The sequence below is a fragment of the Atractosteus spatula genome, chromosome 3 (assembly GCF_055471065.1).
Source record: "Atractosteus spatula isolate fAtrSpa1 chromosome 3, fAtrSpa1.hap1, whole genome shotgun sequence".
Classification (NCBI taxonomy): domain Eukaryota; kingdom Metazoa; phylum Chordata; class Actinopteri; order Semionotiformes; family Lepisosteidae; genus Atractosteus; species Atractosteus spatula.
In genome coordinates, this window is record NC_142708.1 from 2,046,312 (window position 1) to 2,063,876 (window position 17,565).

Here is a 17,565-nt window from a genome sequence, read left to right on the forward strand (position 1 = left end):
TTTCCTGTGTGGAAAAAGCGTTTGACAGTCGGAGGTGTCTTCAGTTAACCGACACTGAGAGACATGGGTTTCCAAAAGTCTGGTGAGGAGCTCAAAGGCTGAGTTTGCGTGTATAAAGAGCATCCAGGTGTGCTCACCTGGGCTCGTACTACTGCTTCCGGGGAAGTTCCTTCACCCTCCTTCCTCCTTCCTCTTCCCTGCTCCCGTGCTCCTGGCTCCCGGTCGTCCACTGCGGGATGATTAAACTGCTCTATTTCATTTACAGACCATGCTATTGAGAAGGAGTTGGAAAAGAGCGAGTAAGGTAATCAGCAGCATGCACAGTGCTTTTTCTCTGAAGGGAATGAAGTTCATGTGTGCCCGACCTGTGCTGAAAATCATTCTTTTACATCTCCTCTTTTGCTCATACATTTTTATTGAGTTATTCATTCATCTTCTCCTCCAAGCTGTGATGTGTGACATGATTCCAGCTGCTTCATGAAAAAGCAAAGCCCAGTAATTCACTGTTCTGGAATGTTTATTTCAATCTAAAACACACATTAAAAATGGTTTCATGCCACTCCATTTAGTTACATCTTGTTAAATTTGGAAAGTTGTGTGTCTGAGATGTCCACTGTCACTGTCAGTGTTGGTTCTAGCAACAGTGCCTGAACCAGTGTCCGTGTGAGTATTAGTGATCTGATCTTATCTAGTGTAACTGTCAGTGTTAGCGTGAGCGTCTGTGTTAGTGTGAGCGTCAGTGTCAGTGTCAGTGTCAGTTTGAGCGTCAGTGTCAGTGTTAGTGTGAGTGTCAGTGTGAGCGTCAGTGTCAGTATAAGCGTTAGTGTGAGCGTCAGTGTCAGTGTCAGTGTGAGCGTCGGTGTGTGTGAATGTTAGTGTCAGTGTCAGTGTCAGTGTGAGCGTCAGTGTCAGTGTGAGCGTCAGTGTCAGCGTCAGCGTCAGCGTCAGCGTCAGCGTCAGTGTCAGTGTGAGCATCAGTGTCAGCGTCAGTGTGAGTGTCAGTGTGTGAGCGTCAGTGTGAGTGTGAGCGTCAGTGTCAGCATCAGTGTGAGCGTGAGTGTGAGCGTCGGTGTGAGTGTGAGCGTCAGTGTCAGCGTCAGTGTGAGCGTCAGCATCAGTGTCAGTGTGAGCGTCAGCGTCAGTGTGAGTGTCAGTATGAGAATCAGTGTCAGTGTGAGCGTCAGTGTCAGCGTCAGTGTGAGTGTCAGTGTCGGTGTGAGAATCAGCGTCAGTGTGAGTGTGAGCATCAGCATCAGTGTCAGTGTGAGCGTCAGTGTGAGTGTGAGCGTCAGCATCAGTGTCAGTGTGAGCGTCAGCGTCAGTGTCAGTGTGAGAATCAGTAGCAGTGTGAGCGTCAGTGTCAGCGTCAGTGTGAGTGTCAGTGTGTGAGCGTCAGTGTGAGTGTGAGCGTCAGTGTCAGTGTCAGTATGAGTGTGAGCGTGAGCGTCAGCGTCAGGGTGAGCGTCAGTGTGAGCGTCAGTGTGAGTGTCAGTGTCAGGGTGAGCGTCAGTGTTAATGTGAGCGTCAGTGTGAATGTGAGCGTTAGCGTGAGCGTCAGTGTTAGCGTGAGCGTCAGTGTTAGCGTGAGCGTCAGTGTCAGCGTGAGCGTCAGTGTCAGTGTGAGCGTCAGTGTGAGTGTGAGCGTCAGCATCAGTGTCAGTGTGAGTGTGAGCGTCAGCATCAGTGTGAGCGTCAGCATCAGTGTCAGTGTAAGTATCAGCGTCAGTGTCAGTGTGAGAATCAGTATCAGTGTGAGTGTCAGTGTGTGAGCGTCAGTGTGAGTGTGAGCGTCAGTGTGAGTGTGAGCGTCAGTGTCAGTATGAGTGTGAGCGTCAGTGTCAGTGTGAGCCTCAGTGTGAGCGTCAGTGTCAGCGTGAGTGTGAGCATCAGTGTCAGTGTGAGTGTGAGCGTCAGTGTGAGTGTGAGCGTCAGTGTGAGTGTGAGCATCAGCGTCAGTGTGAGCGTCAGTGTGAGCGTCAGTGTCAGTATGAGTGTGAGCGTCAGTGTCAGTGTGAGCCTCAGTGTGAGCGTCAGTGTCAGCGTGAGTGTGAGCATCAGTGTCAGTGTGAGTGTGAGCGTCAGTGTGAGTGTGAGCGTCAGCGTCAGTGTCAGCGTCAGTGTGAGCGTGAGTGTGAGCGTCGGTGTGAGTGTGAGCGTCAGTGTCAGCGTCAGTGTGAGTGTGAGCGTCAGGATCAGTGTCAGTGTGAGCGGCAGCGTCAGTGTGAGTGTCAGTATGAGAATCAGTGTCAGTGTGAGCGTCAGCATCAGTGTGAGCGTCAGCATCAGTGTCAGTGTGAGCGTCAGTATCAGAGTGAGCGTCAGTGTGAGCGTCAGTGTGAGCGTCAGTGTGAGCGTCAGTGTGTGAGCGTCAGTGTGTGAGCGTCAGTGTGAGCGTCAGTGTGAGCGTCAGTGTGAGCGTCAGTGTGAGCGTCAGCGTCAGTGTGAGTGTCAGTGTGAGCGTCAGCGTCAGTGTAAGCGTCAGTGTGAGCGTCAGTGTGAGTGTCAGTGTTAGTGTGAGCGTCGGTGTGAGTGTCAGTGAGAGCGTCAGCGTCAGTGTGAGCGTCAGCGTCAGTGTGAGCGTCAGCGTCAGCGTCAGTGTGAGTGTCAGCGTCAGTGTAAGCGTCAGCGTCAGTGTTAGTGTGAGTGTCAGTGTGAGTGTCAGTGTGTGAGCGTCAGTGTCAGTATGAGTGTGAGCGTCAGTGTCAGTGTGAGCCTCAGTGTGAGCGTCAGCGTCAGTGTGAGCGTCAGCGTCAGCGTCAGTGTGAGCGTCAGTGTGAGTGTGAGCCTCAGCGTCAGCGTCAGTGTGAGCGTCAGTGTTAGAGCGTCAGTGTCAGCATCAGTGTGAGCGTGAGTGTGAGCGTCGGTGTGAGTGTGAGCGTCAGGATCAGTGTCAGTGTGAGCGTCAGCGTCAGTGTGAGTGTCAGTATGAGAATCAGTGTCAGTGTGAGCGTCAGTGTGAGTGTGAGTGTGAGCGTCAGCATCAGCGTCAGTGTGAGCGTGAGCGTGAGCGTCAGCGTCAGCGTCAGCGTCAGTCTGAGCGTCAGTGTTAGAGCGTCAGTGTCAGCGTCAGTGTGAGTGTGAGCGTCAGGATCAGTGTCAGTGTGAGCGTCAGCGTCAGTGTGAGTGTCAGTATGAGAATCAGTGTCAGTGTGAGCGTCAGCATCAGTGTCAGTGTGAGTGTGAGCGTCAGCATCAGTGTCAGTGTGAGCGTCAGTGTGAGCGTGAGCGTCAGCATCAGTGTCAGTGTGAGCGTCAGTGTGGGTGTGAGCGTCAGCATCAGTGTCAGTGTGAGCGTCAGCGTCAGTGTCAGTGTGAGAATCAGTATCAGCGTCAGTGTCAGCGTCAGTGTGAGCGTCAGTGTGTGAGCGTCAGTGTGAGCGTCAGCGTCAGTGTGAGCGTCAGCATCAGTGTGAGCGTCAGCGTCAGTGTGAGCGTCAGCGTCAGTGTGAGCGTCAGCGTCAGTGTAAGCGTCAGCGTCAGTGTAAGCGTCAGCGTCAGTGTGAGTGTCAGTGTTAGTGTCAGCGTCAGTGTGAGCGTCAGCGTCAGTGTGAGTGTCGGTGTGAGTGTCGGTGTGAGCGTCAGCGTCAGTGTGAGCGTCAGCGTCAGTGTGAGCGTCAGCGTCAGTGTGAGTGTCAGCGTCAGCGTCAGTGTGAGCGTCAGCGTCAGTGTGAGCGTCAGCGTCAGTGTGTGTCAGTGTTAGTGTGAGCGTCGGTGTGAGTGTCAGTGTGAGTGTCAGCGTCAGTGTGAGCGTCAGCGTCAGTGTGAGCGTCAGTGTTAGTGAGAGCGTAAGTGTGAATGTGAGCGTCAGTGTCAGCGTCAGCGTCAGTGTCAGTGTGAGCGTCAGCGTCAGTGTCAGTGTGAGCGTCAGCGTAAGTGTCAGTGTGAGCTTGAGTGTGAGCTTGAGTGTGAGCGTCAGTGTGAATGTGAGCGTCAGCGTCAGTGTTAGTGTGAGAGTCAGTGTGAGCGTCAGCGTCCGTGTGAGTGTCAGTGTCAGCGTCAGTGTGAGTGTCAGTATGAGTGTCAGTGTCAGTGTGAGCGTCGGTGTCAGTGTGAGCGTCGGTGTCAGTGTGAGCGTCGGTGTGAGCGTCAGCGTCAGTGTCAGTGTTAGAGTGAGCGTCAGTGTGAGTGTCAGTATGAGTGTCGGTGTCAGTGTGAGTGTCGGTGTTAGTGTGAGTGTCGGTGTTAGTGTCAGCGTCGGTGTGAGTGTCAGCGTCGGTGTGAGTGTCAGCGTCGGTGTGAGCGTCAGCGTCAGTGTCAGTGTTAGAGTGAGCGTCAGTGTCAGTGTCAGTGTCAGCGTCAGTGTGAGCATCAGTGTTAGTGTGAGCGTCAGCGTCAGCGTCAGCGTGAGCGTCAGTGTGAGCGTCAGCGTCAGTGTAAGCGTCAGTGTTAGTGTGAGCGTCAGTGTCAGCGTCAGTGTCAGTGTGAGTGTCAGCGTCAGGGTCAACGTCAGTGTCAGTAGCCCTTGGCCACAGTGCTACTTTGTAATCAGCCCTACTGTTTGAGAGGGGTCATTAAAATACACACAAGCCTTCAATATGCCTCATGAGCAAAGCTCATCTAGTTCTCACAGGGGCAGGGGTAACTGAAGTGGGAAGAGGCAAGGCCCAGAATGAGCCTGCCAGGCGGCTGGTTGGAGGAGCTGTTTTTGTTTTCTTTCTTGAGCTGAGTGCTTATCAGCTTTATCAGAAGTGGCACTGATCTGAGAGTTTGTTTAAGCTGTTTTTACAACATACTGGAGCTACAGTACTATAGCTTGATAGCTACCAAACCAAAGTTAAAACCCTTATTTTATATGTGTAGCAGTGTGCACTATACTACAGTATACCTGTTTGTCATATCCTAAAAGATCCCTCCTGATTTTGTATATCAATTATTGCTACTAGATCAGAAGTTTTCAAGCATTATTATTTTCAGTACAAGCATGCAGTGTCATTTTTAAGTTTTTCGTTTTTGATCCAAAGACTAAGACCTTGTTTTAAAAAAGCAAGCAAGCATACGTCTGATTAATATATTGCAGCTGTCACTCTTAAGCAGGCTGGAAACTGGTGTACCAGGCCTTCATCATACCTCTCTGCCTGCAGGAGCAGGAGCAGTGCTGGGGAGTGCCCCCAGTCTGCACTGTCACCTGCGTATCTTACCACACTGCAGAAGGTCGCGGGAAGGTTTCTCTCCCAAATAGGATAGGTGAAAGGATTCTAAAACTGCGATTGCTATAAGAAATGAATTTATTTCGTGCTAGAATTGCAAGCTGATGCTCAGTTTCTAACACCCCTGTTATTGTGAGGTGTTTGAGCAAGAGTTCTTGTTAGCAGCTTTGTCCTGCCTGACAGGACAGACAACGTCCTGTCTTTGGGCACCGCTGTGAGAGGCAGCAGTAAACATTGAGTAAAAACCAGATCACAGCACTTGGCCAAGGGAATTAATAGGCTGTTTAGTCCAGCGTGGGACTTGGTGGGATAAATCATTGAGCTCAATCTATCGACACCAGGGCGAGCACAAGAAGGAGCAGAGAGGTATGACTCACACCTCAAACTCCCCCATTTCCTCTTCTCATCGTCTGGGTTGTTTCTGTTCGCTCAACACAAAGTCTGGTGGTGTCTGGGGCCTGAGACCCTCTTCTCATCTCTGCATGCACTGTATGAGAAGATCCCTTTCGCCCAGCATGTGTCTCATCTGGGGCTCAGACCCTTGAGTCACGAAGTCGAAATTTTCTATTTGCGATTAACTTTTGCAGTGTGTGGAACCACATGTGAATCTCTTGATTTCACTTGTGTTTAGCCATGCATGTGGTACATTTGTTAACAGAGGTACCTGTAAACTTAATCTGTTTTCTTTTGGTAAAAAATATAATAGATGACAGAGAACAGATGAGTAGACATGTTGCACATGCAAGGTTTCGTTAATTATTTTGCTGCATGTTCTTTATTTTAATTGCACACATGCAGCACTGTGATTGCTTTGAAAGGTGCTAGAAAATTTGCAGCTTGTTTTTATTACTAAAGACAGAGGACGCCTGATGTATGGCTTACTGATTCGAAGCTCCACATTGGGTTCAACCTGGGACTAACAGTTCCCTGTCAATATTGACATCAAAATATGCAGTGCTTCTAAGCCCAGTATCTTTGTACATTTGATGCTCTTGAAGAGGTGAAATAACCAGATTATTAACGCAGAAAAGGACTACATGCTGTTGAGGCTTCCCTTTTGAAAGCACTATTTCTTTGCTGAACAGAAAGCAGCACTTTGCATTCTGTGTAATATTGGTAATTGTTTTATAATTGGTGTGATATGTCTTTAGCTTCCCTGGGTGGATATGTACAGTATGTAGCAACAGGCAGAGCAACTCCTCTCAGTTGTGTCACTTTTCCTGGTCGTGCTTCAGAGGGCATGCTCAAAACTGAACTGAAGGAAAAATCCACCTTCAACGCAGTCAAAAAGGCCTAAATCATTCATGAACCTCTGGAAAAATAAATAAGTTACAGAAGTATTTTTTTCCCCAAAGGATAAAAGGATAATGTGCCCGCTCAGCTGATTAACTTGTGTCTATCTTGCAGTCAAGCACTTTTCCTCATTATTTTTGGCTCACTTTCTCTAGATATTGTGGTGTCTGCGTGTACCGAGCTCATTAAGAATAAATTCTTTCAAAGACAAAATTCTAGAAATGTGATTAATGTTATATTCATTGAAGTGGCTTGTGGGTTTATTTACTCTGTAACCAGTTTTGCTTATTGTATAAAGTTTCAGTGTCATTCAAGCTAGAAACACTTGAGACAAACAGCGGAAAAAAAAATGTTATTTACAAAGGAGAAATTCTTTCAATGTTACAGATTACATTAAATCAATCCAGAGCACATCAATTAATATTGCATGTTCAGGAGTTCGTTACAAATTAGGTGACTAATTAATAATTAGATCCAGCTCCTACTGCCAGTTGTTTCAAATTAAAAGAGCTTTATTGGCAAGACCAATGAATTAGTGTTAACAGAACAGTAACAAGTAGCAGAAAATTTGTGATTGTTATTCCCTGTCAGGAAGATGCTTTGTCCAATGATATACACATATACACACATAGTATACTGTAGCTTGTTGCCCAGTTTCGATTGGTGCGACAGTATGTTTTAGTGCACTGAAAAAGGCTTCTTTTCCTTACCCTGTCAATCTGTTGGTTGTGTAATCCTGGGGTCTTTGGTAACATTAAGCCATTATATTGGTGCTGAGGAGTTAATTGTGGAAAATAATAGCAGTGGTCTGAGGTTCAGTGAGCTGTGCAGCAAAGGCTGTGATCCCTAGAACACTGAAGCACCATTCTTAGGGCAGTGTACTGTCGCACTAATTGGTGCAGTCTTCATTCCCTAGGAAAGTACCATCAGATGCAAAGTTCACTCTTGTAGTCATCAATGTGGTCTCCATATTATGGGTAGGCAGGTCCCTTTTCAGACCATCAAGGCCCATGGGGAATGGGGGGGCAAGGCCACCATTTTTCTCAACCCTCCGACACTGGAGGTGGGGGTGATGTGGTCAGCATCACGCTCTGGCTGGCCTGTTACCCCCAGGAGGATTAACCCCCCAGTACTCATTTGGAAAACAGGCTGAATTTACCTCAGGATCTGTCTGGAAGGAATTAGAGCAAGCTAAATCACTTGCCCCTACCTGGGATTGAACCCAGGACCTTCCGGTCAGGAGCTAGACGCCCTTGCCGACTGAGCTACCACAGCTCCTGGTCTTCATATTATACTGTGACATATTGACTGAGGTGCAGCTCACTGGTGAATAATGTCTGTGATCTGTGTCATTGGTGTAATAATGGCTGTGATCAACGTGTTACTGGTGTAATAATAACAATGATCTAGTTTTTACTGATGTACTGGTGCAGTAATAGTTGTAGTGTGTGTCACTGGTGCAGTAATGGCTGTAGTCTGTGTCGCTGGTGGAGTAATGGCTGTAGTGTGTGTCACTGGTGCAGTAATGGCTGTAGTGTGTGTGTCACTAGTGCAGTAATGGCTGTAGTGTGTGTGTCACTGGTGCAGTAATGGCTGTAGTGTGAGTGTCACTGGTGCAGTAATGGCTGTAGTGTGTGTCACTGGTGCAGTAATGGCTGTAGTGTGTGTGTCAGTGGTGCAGTAATGGCTGTAGTGTGTGTGTCACTAGTGCAGTAATGGCTGTAGTGTGTGTGTCACTGGTGCAGTAATGGCTGTAGTGTGTGTGTCACTGGTGCAGTAATGGCTGTAGTGTGTGTCGCTGGTGGAGTAATGGCTGTAGTGTGTGTCACTGGTGCAGTAATGGCTGTAGTGTGTGTGTCACTAGTGCAGTAATGGCTGTAGTGTGTGTGTCACTGGTGCAGTAATGGCTGTAGTGTGAGTGTCACTGGTGCAGTAATGGCTGTAGTGAGTGTCACTGGTGCAGTAATGGCTGTAGTGTGTGTCACTGGTGCAGTAATGGCTGTAGTGTGTGTGTCAGTGGTGCAGTAATGGCTGTAGTGTGTGTGTCACTAGTGCAGTAATGGCTGTAGTGTGTGTGTCACTGGTGCAGTAATGGCTGTAGTGTGTGTGTCACTGGTGCAGTAATGGCTGTTGTGTGTGCGTCACTGGTGCAGTAATGGCTGTTGTGTGTGTGTCAGTGGTGCAGTAATGGCTGTAGTGTGTGTGTCACTGGTGCAGTAATGGCTGTAGTGTGTGTCACTAGTGCAGTAATGGCTGTAGTGTGTGTGTCACTGGTGCAGTAATGGCTGTAGTGTGTGTGTCACTGGTGCAGTAATGGTTGTAGTCTGTGTGTCAGTGGTGCAGTAATGGCTGTAGTGTGTGTGTCACTGGTGCAGTAATGGCTGTAGTGTGTGTGTCAGTGGTGCAGTAATGGCTGTAGTGTGTGTCACTGGTGCAGTAATAGTTGTAGTGTGTGTCACTGGTGCAGTAATGGCTGTAGTGTGTGTGTCACTGGTGCAGTAATGGCTGTAGTGTGTGTCACTGGTGCAGTAATGGGTGTAGTGTGTGTGTCACTGGTGCAGTAATAGTTGTAGTGTGTGTGTCACTGGTGCAGTAATGGCTGTAGTGTGTGTGTCAGTGGTGCAGTAATGGCTGTAGTGTGTGTGTCACTGGTGCAGTAATGGCTATGGTGCAGTAATGGCTGTAGTGTGTGTGTCACTGGTGCAGTAATGGATGTAGATTGTGTGTCACTGGTGCAGTAATGGCTGTAGTGTGTGTGTCACTGGTGCAGTAATGGCTGTAGTCTGTGTGTCACTGGTGCAGTAATGGCTGTAGTCTGTGTGTCAGTGGTGCAGTAATGGCTGTAGTGTGTGTGTCACTGGTGCAGTAATGGATGTAGATTGTGTGTCACTGGTGCAGTAATGGCTGTAGTCTGTGTGTCACTGGTGCAGTAATGGCTGTAGTCTGTGTGTCACTGGTGCAGTAATGGATGTAGATTGTGTGTCACTGGTGCAGTAATGGCTGTAGTGTGTGTGTCACTGGTGCAGTAATGGCTGTAGTGTGTGTGTCACTGGTGGAGTAATGGCTGTAGTGTGTGTCACTGGTGCAGTAATGTCTGTAGTGTGTGTGTCACTGGTGGAGTAATGGCTGTAGTGTGTGTGTCATTAGTGCAGTAATGGCTGTAGTCTGTGTCGCTGGTGAAGTAATGGCTGTAGTGTGTGTGTCGCTGGTGGAGTAATGGCTGTAGTGTGTGTCACTGGTGCAGTAATGTCTGTAGTGTGTGTCACTGGTGCAGTAATGGCTGTAGTGTGTGTGTCACTGGTGCAGTAATGTCTGTAGTGTGTGTGTCACTGGTGGAGTAATGGCTGTAGTGTGTGTGTCATTAGTGCAGTAATGGCTGTAGTCTGTGTCGCTGGTGAAGTAATGGCTGTAGTCTCTGTGTTGAAGCACCAGAACCAGAGCCTGCGGCTGTCTGATCTGCACAGGAAGGCCCAGCTGTGGAGGGGCATCGTCAGCATCAGCCTGATTGAGGGTCACGACCTGAAGCCAATGGACAAAAATGGCCTGAGTGACCCCTATGTCAAATTCAGGCTGGGGCACCAGAAGTACAAGAGCAAGGTAAAACCCCAGACACTTCACAGCCTTAAATGTCCCAGTACGTATGACTGCACTGTATGCCAGCAGGAATGCCAGTGCTTTAACTAATTCAAGGTCTCAGATTAGCTGAAGCCTGTCTGAGCAAGCAACAGGTGCAAAGCAGGGTGCACCCAGCATGGGACGCCAGTCCATCGCAGGGCATGCAGAGACACAGACACACACGTAACCTAGAGTACGGTACGTGTGTGGACCGTGGTTGGAAACTGGAACACCCAGAGGGAACCCACATGAGCATGAGGCGCGTATACTCTGTGCAGATAACACCATAAGGCAAAAGGTCCATAAGGTGCTGGAAACCACATCAGGATGAACAGCGGTTCATCTCTAGCAGTCTGATATTCTCTGTGCTGTAATTAACAGAGTTTTGTTCAGACCAAAATAACATGCTGTGTATTTAAATGCCCCATGATCCTTCTTCTTCCTTCCAGACGATAGCCAAAACTCTGAACCCGCAGTGGCGGGAGCAGTTTGACTTCCACCTGTACGACGAGCTGGGCGGCATGATCGACATCACCGTCTGGGACAGAGACGCTGGCAAAAGAGACGACTTCATCGGCAGGTTTGTATCCGACCGCCTCCAAATCAGTGTTGATCCATTCCAGAGATAGAGTGGTTTACTGCTGGTGCATAAGAGCCTCCTCACAGGAGATCAGGAACACTATTTGATCAACATCACAGACACGGGACTCATTACATTCACTTGCTGAATCAGTCGCTCGTGTAGAAATCTTTACGATGTCAATCATTGGTCTTTCCGTTTTAAAAGAGTTTTACGCCCTTTTTGGATTTAAAATACATTTTTCCCACTCAAGGCATCATGGTTTCCTTAGGAATCCTATCAGCTTGTCTTGGATACAGCATCATCCAGCAGGGTGGCTGGGGTCTATCCCAGAAAGCAACAGGCACGAGGCAGGATACTCCCTGGACAGGACGCCAGTCCACTGCAGGACACGCACGTTCACACAACAGGGCCAGTTTTTCCCAGAAGCCAGTTAATCTTCTGGGAAGACTGCTATGGGGAGAGCTTGTTTGCGTGGGTTTCCTCCCACAGGCAGAGGCCCAGGATTTGAACCCGGGGCCCCAGCGCAGTGAGGCAGCAATGCCAACCACTGCACCACCCTGCTGCCTGAGGAAAATCTTGTCAAAAGCATTTATTATTATTAGAGTTCTGAGCATGTCGTTGCCGATCAGAACAACAGTAGTACAAGCTCAGTATTAACACAACAAATAAAAGCTTGAACTCTAAACTTTAGTAAAGGTAGCAGAAAGAACCAGTAGCTCCCTTCTGCCGTGCTGAATGAGTGCAGCAGGGTCAGTCTGGGGTGGGCAGGGACATCAGTGGCGCCTTCCTTCAGTGAGGAGAACAGTGCTTGACCTGCCCTGAGGGCCGGTGTCTGTTACACTGGTGACCAGCTAGTTGCAAAAAGATGGGCGACGAGATCACGAGTGAACCGTTAACAGTATAAACAGTGGAATCTGAGGTCGAGGTCTAAAGACTAGCAAAAGGTCCAAAAGCCAAAAGGGAGACAAAGCATAAGATACCCAAGACAAAATCCAGAAATCGAGATCAAAAAGTGAAGACAAAAACCAAGAAGGAGTCCAGGGAGACCATCACAGAGGGAAAGCTGTGTAGCTCACAAGATAAATCCCAATACTGAGCAAAGCTGCAATAGAGAGCAGGGTTTAAGTAGGCTGGAGGGGGGGGGGTTGTGATGTAAGAGGACGAGGATTGGTTAACGAAGTCTGGTTGATCTTCGCCTCCCCTGAGTAGATGAGGTAGGCACCAGTGGTTTAGGTGCCCTCTGGTGGCGGGATGCTGGCACTGTACCAGCGTCCAGCTCCCTCGGCCAGCAGGAGGCAGGACTCACCATGTCAAGATCCCTTCAGCTCTCTGTGTTTCATTCAGATGGACATTTTATCCCTTATCTCTCCATTTCTTACATCTGCTTTAATGTTTTTTTTTAAATCAGTAGCCAAATTACATCAATGGAGAACTTTTCGTATTGAGACAAAAAAAATAAATAAATGTATAGGGATGAATAAAGATTTGGATTCAGTATAATGTACTTTCCTGTGAGCAGGGCTATTAACAGTCAGCTACAATACAGTGGCATGTAATGAGCGGCTGATGTATTGAGAAATGGCACAACAGGATGCCCAGTATTAGAGTGAAGGAAGTCAAGGAGTTTTACTGATGCAGATCCTAAAAAGTGGATTAAGGTCAAAGAAAGAATAAGCAAAATAAAAAATCTGCACATTAATGACTAACGATTTATAGTCCAGGCAGTGTCCCGTGAGTCCAGTTAGTGTGTACTGAGTCCAGAAGGTGTGTGGACTGTTCTGTTGTTCCAGTTTTCCTAACAGCTCTTTTTCTCAGCCTGGTGCCATGTGGGGTCTTGAGCTATCAAGTCAAGTCTTAACAGGATTCAGATCTTCTGTTAATAATTTGCACAAGCAAACATCCCTTTCCTTATAGGAATATGTACAGTGTGGAGTCATGTCACAGAGAAATTCAGCTATGTGAATGAGAAAGAATACGTATTGAGTCAGAGCTGTTGGACATGAATCTTGTACTGAACATGAGTGTTCCAGGTCCCGCTGAGTCTCTGATGTGCAGTACAAAAGGACACAGTACGTTAAACCATGGTGAGACGCTCCAGGCGCAATCTTGTCACTTTCATGGTTTTGAGGATAAAGATTAACTTGAGAAAAATAGGTGATTAACAAAGTCAGAGTGGCCAAGCAAGAGAACAAATGCTTATTATTCACGCAGCTGAGAATCTCTTATCTTGGTTATCTTCTCGCATCTCTCCCAGGGCCAGCTCTCGGATGGGCAGCTCATGCAGCATGCCCACATCATTGTTGCACTTTTATGCAATGCTGAAATCTGTACTGAAAACTGCTTGCCACTTGCCGTGAGTTGTACAGGCTTGTTCCGACGTGTCCCTGTGTGTTCTCGAGATAAATGGGGCCTGGTGTCTTGTAATCTCCAGGTTGTGCAGTGTCTTGCAGAGATTTATGCCTGGGCAGCACTGCACTGGGGTGAGGAAATATGCCTTTAGTGGGGAAGAAGGACATTGATTTTCAGGGATACAAGAGTTTATCTGTATGAAGAGGTTCTTTATTCTTGTCAGCACATCATGAACCTTTAAAGTCAGACAGGATATGTCCAGGTACCTGAATAATTATCCCATAAATCAGAGCCTTCTGTACAGTGGAGGGCAGTATTGCACATGAACACCAGGTGATATATCTGCAATGGTAGGGGTTTATCTTCGCTGTGTTTTTTCTGTATTACGTTTATATTGATGTCAGTATTATCTTACTCTTCTCTTTCCGCGGAGTCTCAATCACACTTGTCAGACCTGGATTTTGTAAAATAACACTGGCCTCACAGGGGGAGAATTTATTCCTGTTATTTCTGTTCGCAAAACAGTAACTTTGTAAATCTGCAGTTACTGGTTACAGACATTTGGTCTTTAAACACTAAAGCCTAAAGTTCAGTTGTGTGTTTTCATGATAAACCTGGCAAAATAAGTAACATGATTTAATCTAATAATTTAAACTAGTATAAATCCTGCATTATACAAACAATTAAAGATTTTCACATTTTTATTTGTCTTATACTTAATAAGCATGCAATTATTTAGTGGATCATGCTGTATCTCGACACTCATTTAATGTAAAGTCACACGCTGTACAGTATGTTGAAAAATTTCCAGTAGGCAGCTGTGTCAGCATGTGTAGACTGCAAAGGAACAAATCAAGGTTTATTCCCTGCTGATAAAGAAGAAAAACCACACCTGAAGAAGGCTCCACAGTCAAAATGTTGTGTTGCTTTTCTTCTCTTTTCAGCAGGGAATAAACCTTTACTCATTCCTGCTGTGCAGTATATATGGTTTGATTGTTAAAAGTCCAAACCTGAATCGTGTTTTCACTTCTTTCCTCTTGTTTGTGTCTCACTGGTGATTCTGGTGAATTCTGATAGGTTGGATTTGTTGATGATCTCAAATAATCTCAGAGGATTATACATAACATGTACAGTAACACTCTAAACTTGTTTGCATTAAATCTGTGGTTATCTATCAAGTACTGTATTTGCCCAGTCTTGCATTTGGTCTATTTTTGGATGTCACTTGACTCGTCTACTGTGTTTGCTAATCCTCCTAATTTGGTACTGTCTTCAGATTTAATAATGTAGTAACAGACAAATAAGTTCTGGAACCTGAGATGAAGTTTAAACAACTGAGTTTTTTGCATGCAAGGAACAATAAGACCAAAGTATTGTTCGAAATACAGGTACAAAACTTCCAGTTTATATAGCAAATTTCAGCCGCTTCTGACGCAATTTGTTACCATGGTAATGGGGGGCACCTGTGTTTGGACATTCCCAAGACCTTGAACACTTGTAATGGTCGGTTTTATCTGTCCTTAGTTAGGGGGGTCTTTATCTTACATCTGCAATTTCATATTAATTAACTCCCATCCCTGACATAACTCAAAGGTGCCTAAGCATGGGATGTCTTGTGTTACAAGAAGTCTTTGTGCAGAAAGAAATCAGATAAACCCCTTTTTCACATCTTATATCTTTCTTCAATAATAATATAATAATTTACTAGCACCAATACTAAGTCTTCTTCTTCTTTTTCACAGCCTTAGTCCCAGACTGTCCTGGGGTCAGCTGCTTTGGCTGCTCTTCTCCACTTGTCTCTGTCGAGCACATCTTCCTCACTCACTTCACATACCTCCATATCCTTTCTCACACAATCTATCCATCTCTTACTAGGCCTGCCTCTTCCCCTGTTACCTCCCACCTCAAATTCCATTACCCTCTTTGTTACTTCCTCAACGTCCCTCCTCATGATATGTCCATACCACCGTAACCTCACCTCTCGTATCTTCTCAATCACATCCACCACCCTACATCGTCTACGGATTTATTCATTTCTGATCTTATCCTTCATTGAAATCTGCAGAATCCATCTCAACATCCTCATTTCAGTTCTTCTCATCAAGTTCTCTTCCCTCTTTCCAACTGCCAAGCATTCAGCTCCATATAGTAGTACAGGTCTAATCACAGTCTTGTACATTTTGCACTTTAACTTTCTAGGAATTTTCCTGTCACAGATTATTCCAGTTATTTCTCTCCACTTGTTCCATCCAGCTTTCACTCTTTGTTTTACTGCCTCCAGTGTTTCTCCTCCCTTTACCAGTTTTGATCCAAGGTATTTAAAGCCATCAACCTGTTTCATTTTTCCTCCATTTATCTCCTCAACATTGGTCATAGTATCTCCTCTTCTCTCCATTACCATTATTTCAGATTTTTCTGCATTCATTTTCAGTCCACCCTTTTCCAGACTCCTCTACCATTTGAACACTTTCTCCTGTAGTTCTACTTCTGAATCTGCCATCAGTGACACATCATCAGCAAAGATGAGTTCCCAAGGCACTTCTGTTCTTACCTCCTCTGTCAGTGTGTCAATAATGTTTATAAAAAGGAAAGGACTTAGTGCTGATCCTTGGTGTACTCCAACTGTGATTTCAAACTCTTTTGTCTCTCCCCGTTGTGTGACCACCTTCGTAGTTGCATCTCTATAGGTTGCTTGAACTAACTTCACCATGCTTTCTGGTACTCCTTTCTTCCTCAAGCACCAATACACCACCTCTCTGGGCACACGGTCATATGCCTTCTCCAAGTCCAGAAAGGCCACATACAGCTTTTTCCAATACTAACTGAAGGTACATACTGTAATCTATACTGAAAGGAATTAAAATACCTCAGACTCTAAAGGCCAGTGGTTTCCTGCGGCCACGCCTCTTCCTGTCTGGAGTCCTAGGGCACCTCCTCGGTAATATTCCCAGATCAGCAGGAACCTCCGCTCAGGCAATGAATCCTAAGACTCTTCTCAGGTGAATGACGCGTGTCTCCATAAAACTGCACAGGAGATCTGTGCTTGACTAGGGCCTCCATTTCCGACGAAGATGTGTTTCTAAATCGCTGAAACTGTGTCCCCAGAGGTGGACAGGGACATGGGTGATACAGTGCGTGGAAAATGAGAAAACGGAGCTGTATATTTATTGATTGATACATTTGTTTATTAGCTAAGCGTGAGACGTTTCAGCTCTGCAACGTGCAGGCCATGTCCACCGAGCACATGCTGGTCTGCGCTTTGTTCGTGTTCTTTAATGTTCTCGATCGGAGCCAGACCTCCAGATTCCTCGGCTTTCGTTCTCGCCGTACCCTTGGGTAGGAACGCGCACGTTTCGTTTTTCAACGTCCTTCCCTCTTCCGGTGGCGTTTTACCCTCTGGCTGTGCCTGATGCCTCTTTCTCGACAAAAGCGGGTGTGAGGTCGGCAGGCAAACACGGATCAGGAATGCAGGGATCAGGACCGGACCTGCCAGCTCCGCTCTTAGACAAAGGCTTCGTTCCAGTAGCTGCCTGCAGTGGGCTGGGTTTGCAGGGCTACCTTTCTGCCTGTAATTGGCTATTTCCCATTCTTAAGTGCCTATTTACTCGAGACTGCCACCTTTATCTCGGTTGGCTGGCCTCCCGGTCAGTGCATTATCCCCCTCTTCAAAATCAATTGACGTTTTCATTAAAAAGAGATTGTAAGCTATTTAGCTGAGCGAAAGTGGCAGGCTGTAAGCTTGTCACATTACAAGTGATGGGTGTTAAAGTAACAAGCGATAGCGGAGAATTTAGGTTTTTTCGCACTTTGATTTGAGTCCGAGTTCTTCTGTTATTACTGCTCTGATCGTTATTTATTAGCTTATTTAAAAGGTGGACATTCGTGCATGTGAGGCTGCAAAGCTAAAAAGCACTGGTGTGGTATTAGCGCTGGTGTGCATGTGCTGTCATACACAAAGAAGACTTTTCGCAGACCCCAGCTTGCTCTCCATGAGACACACAGAGAGGGAGAGAAGCTGGGGGTCAGAGCGCAGGGTCAGCCATTGTACAGCACCCCTGGAGCAGCTGGGGTTAAGGGCCTTGCTCAGGGGCCCAATGGAGTAGGATTCCTCTGCCGGCCACGGGATACAAACTGGCAACCTTCCAGCCACAGGCGCAGATATTTAGCCACAGAGCCACCGCTCCGCCCCCTGAGCTTTTTTGTTTTGAACCGTGCACTGCAGACCTAGTACCTTCAGTATGCTTTGAAGAGTCACCTTGTCCCTTATTCCTCCTGCGGCACCACCTGCCAGATTGAAACAGGTAACACTGAGGAAGAGCAGCTCATGTTTTCACACTGCGCCAGCTGTGTCTGACCCCTTCCCTGTGCACGTCAGGAATGTAAGGAGACAAGACTGTCACAGCGCAGGTCAGTGAAGGCTTGAAAAGAGGTAGGATCTTAGGAGAACAGAGAGAATAGAGACTGGAACAAAGAGAACAGACACAAACCGTCCAGTTATCTCTTCATATCCGCTCTTCACGTGGACACTAACAAGCAGCTCATGGTTTTGAAGCCCTCTCTCTATGTTTTATTGTATAA

At 46.9% G+C, this 17,565-nt stretch overlaps 1 protein-coding gene across 3 annotated transcripts in view; it reads left to right on the forward strand.

Moving 5' to 3' along the window:
* mctp1a (multiple C2 domains, transmembrane 1a) overlaps positions 1-17,565 on the forward strand; it is a 215,668-nt gene that overhangs the window by 79,726 nt on the left and 118,377 nt on the right. For 2 of the 3 annotated variants that reach the window (XM_088910243.1, XM_088910244.1), the window contains exons 6-7: positions 9,867-10,037; positions 10,505-10,635. In XM_088910243.1, the coding sequence (XP_088766369.1) occupies positions 9,867-10,037; positions 10,505-10,635 (302 nt within the window). Of the gene's footprint in view, positions 1-265; positions 305-9,866; positions 10,038-10,504; positions 10,636-17,565 lie in introns of all 3 variants that reach the window. The other variant, XM_088910245.1, reaches the window with a different exon arrangement.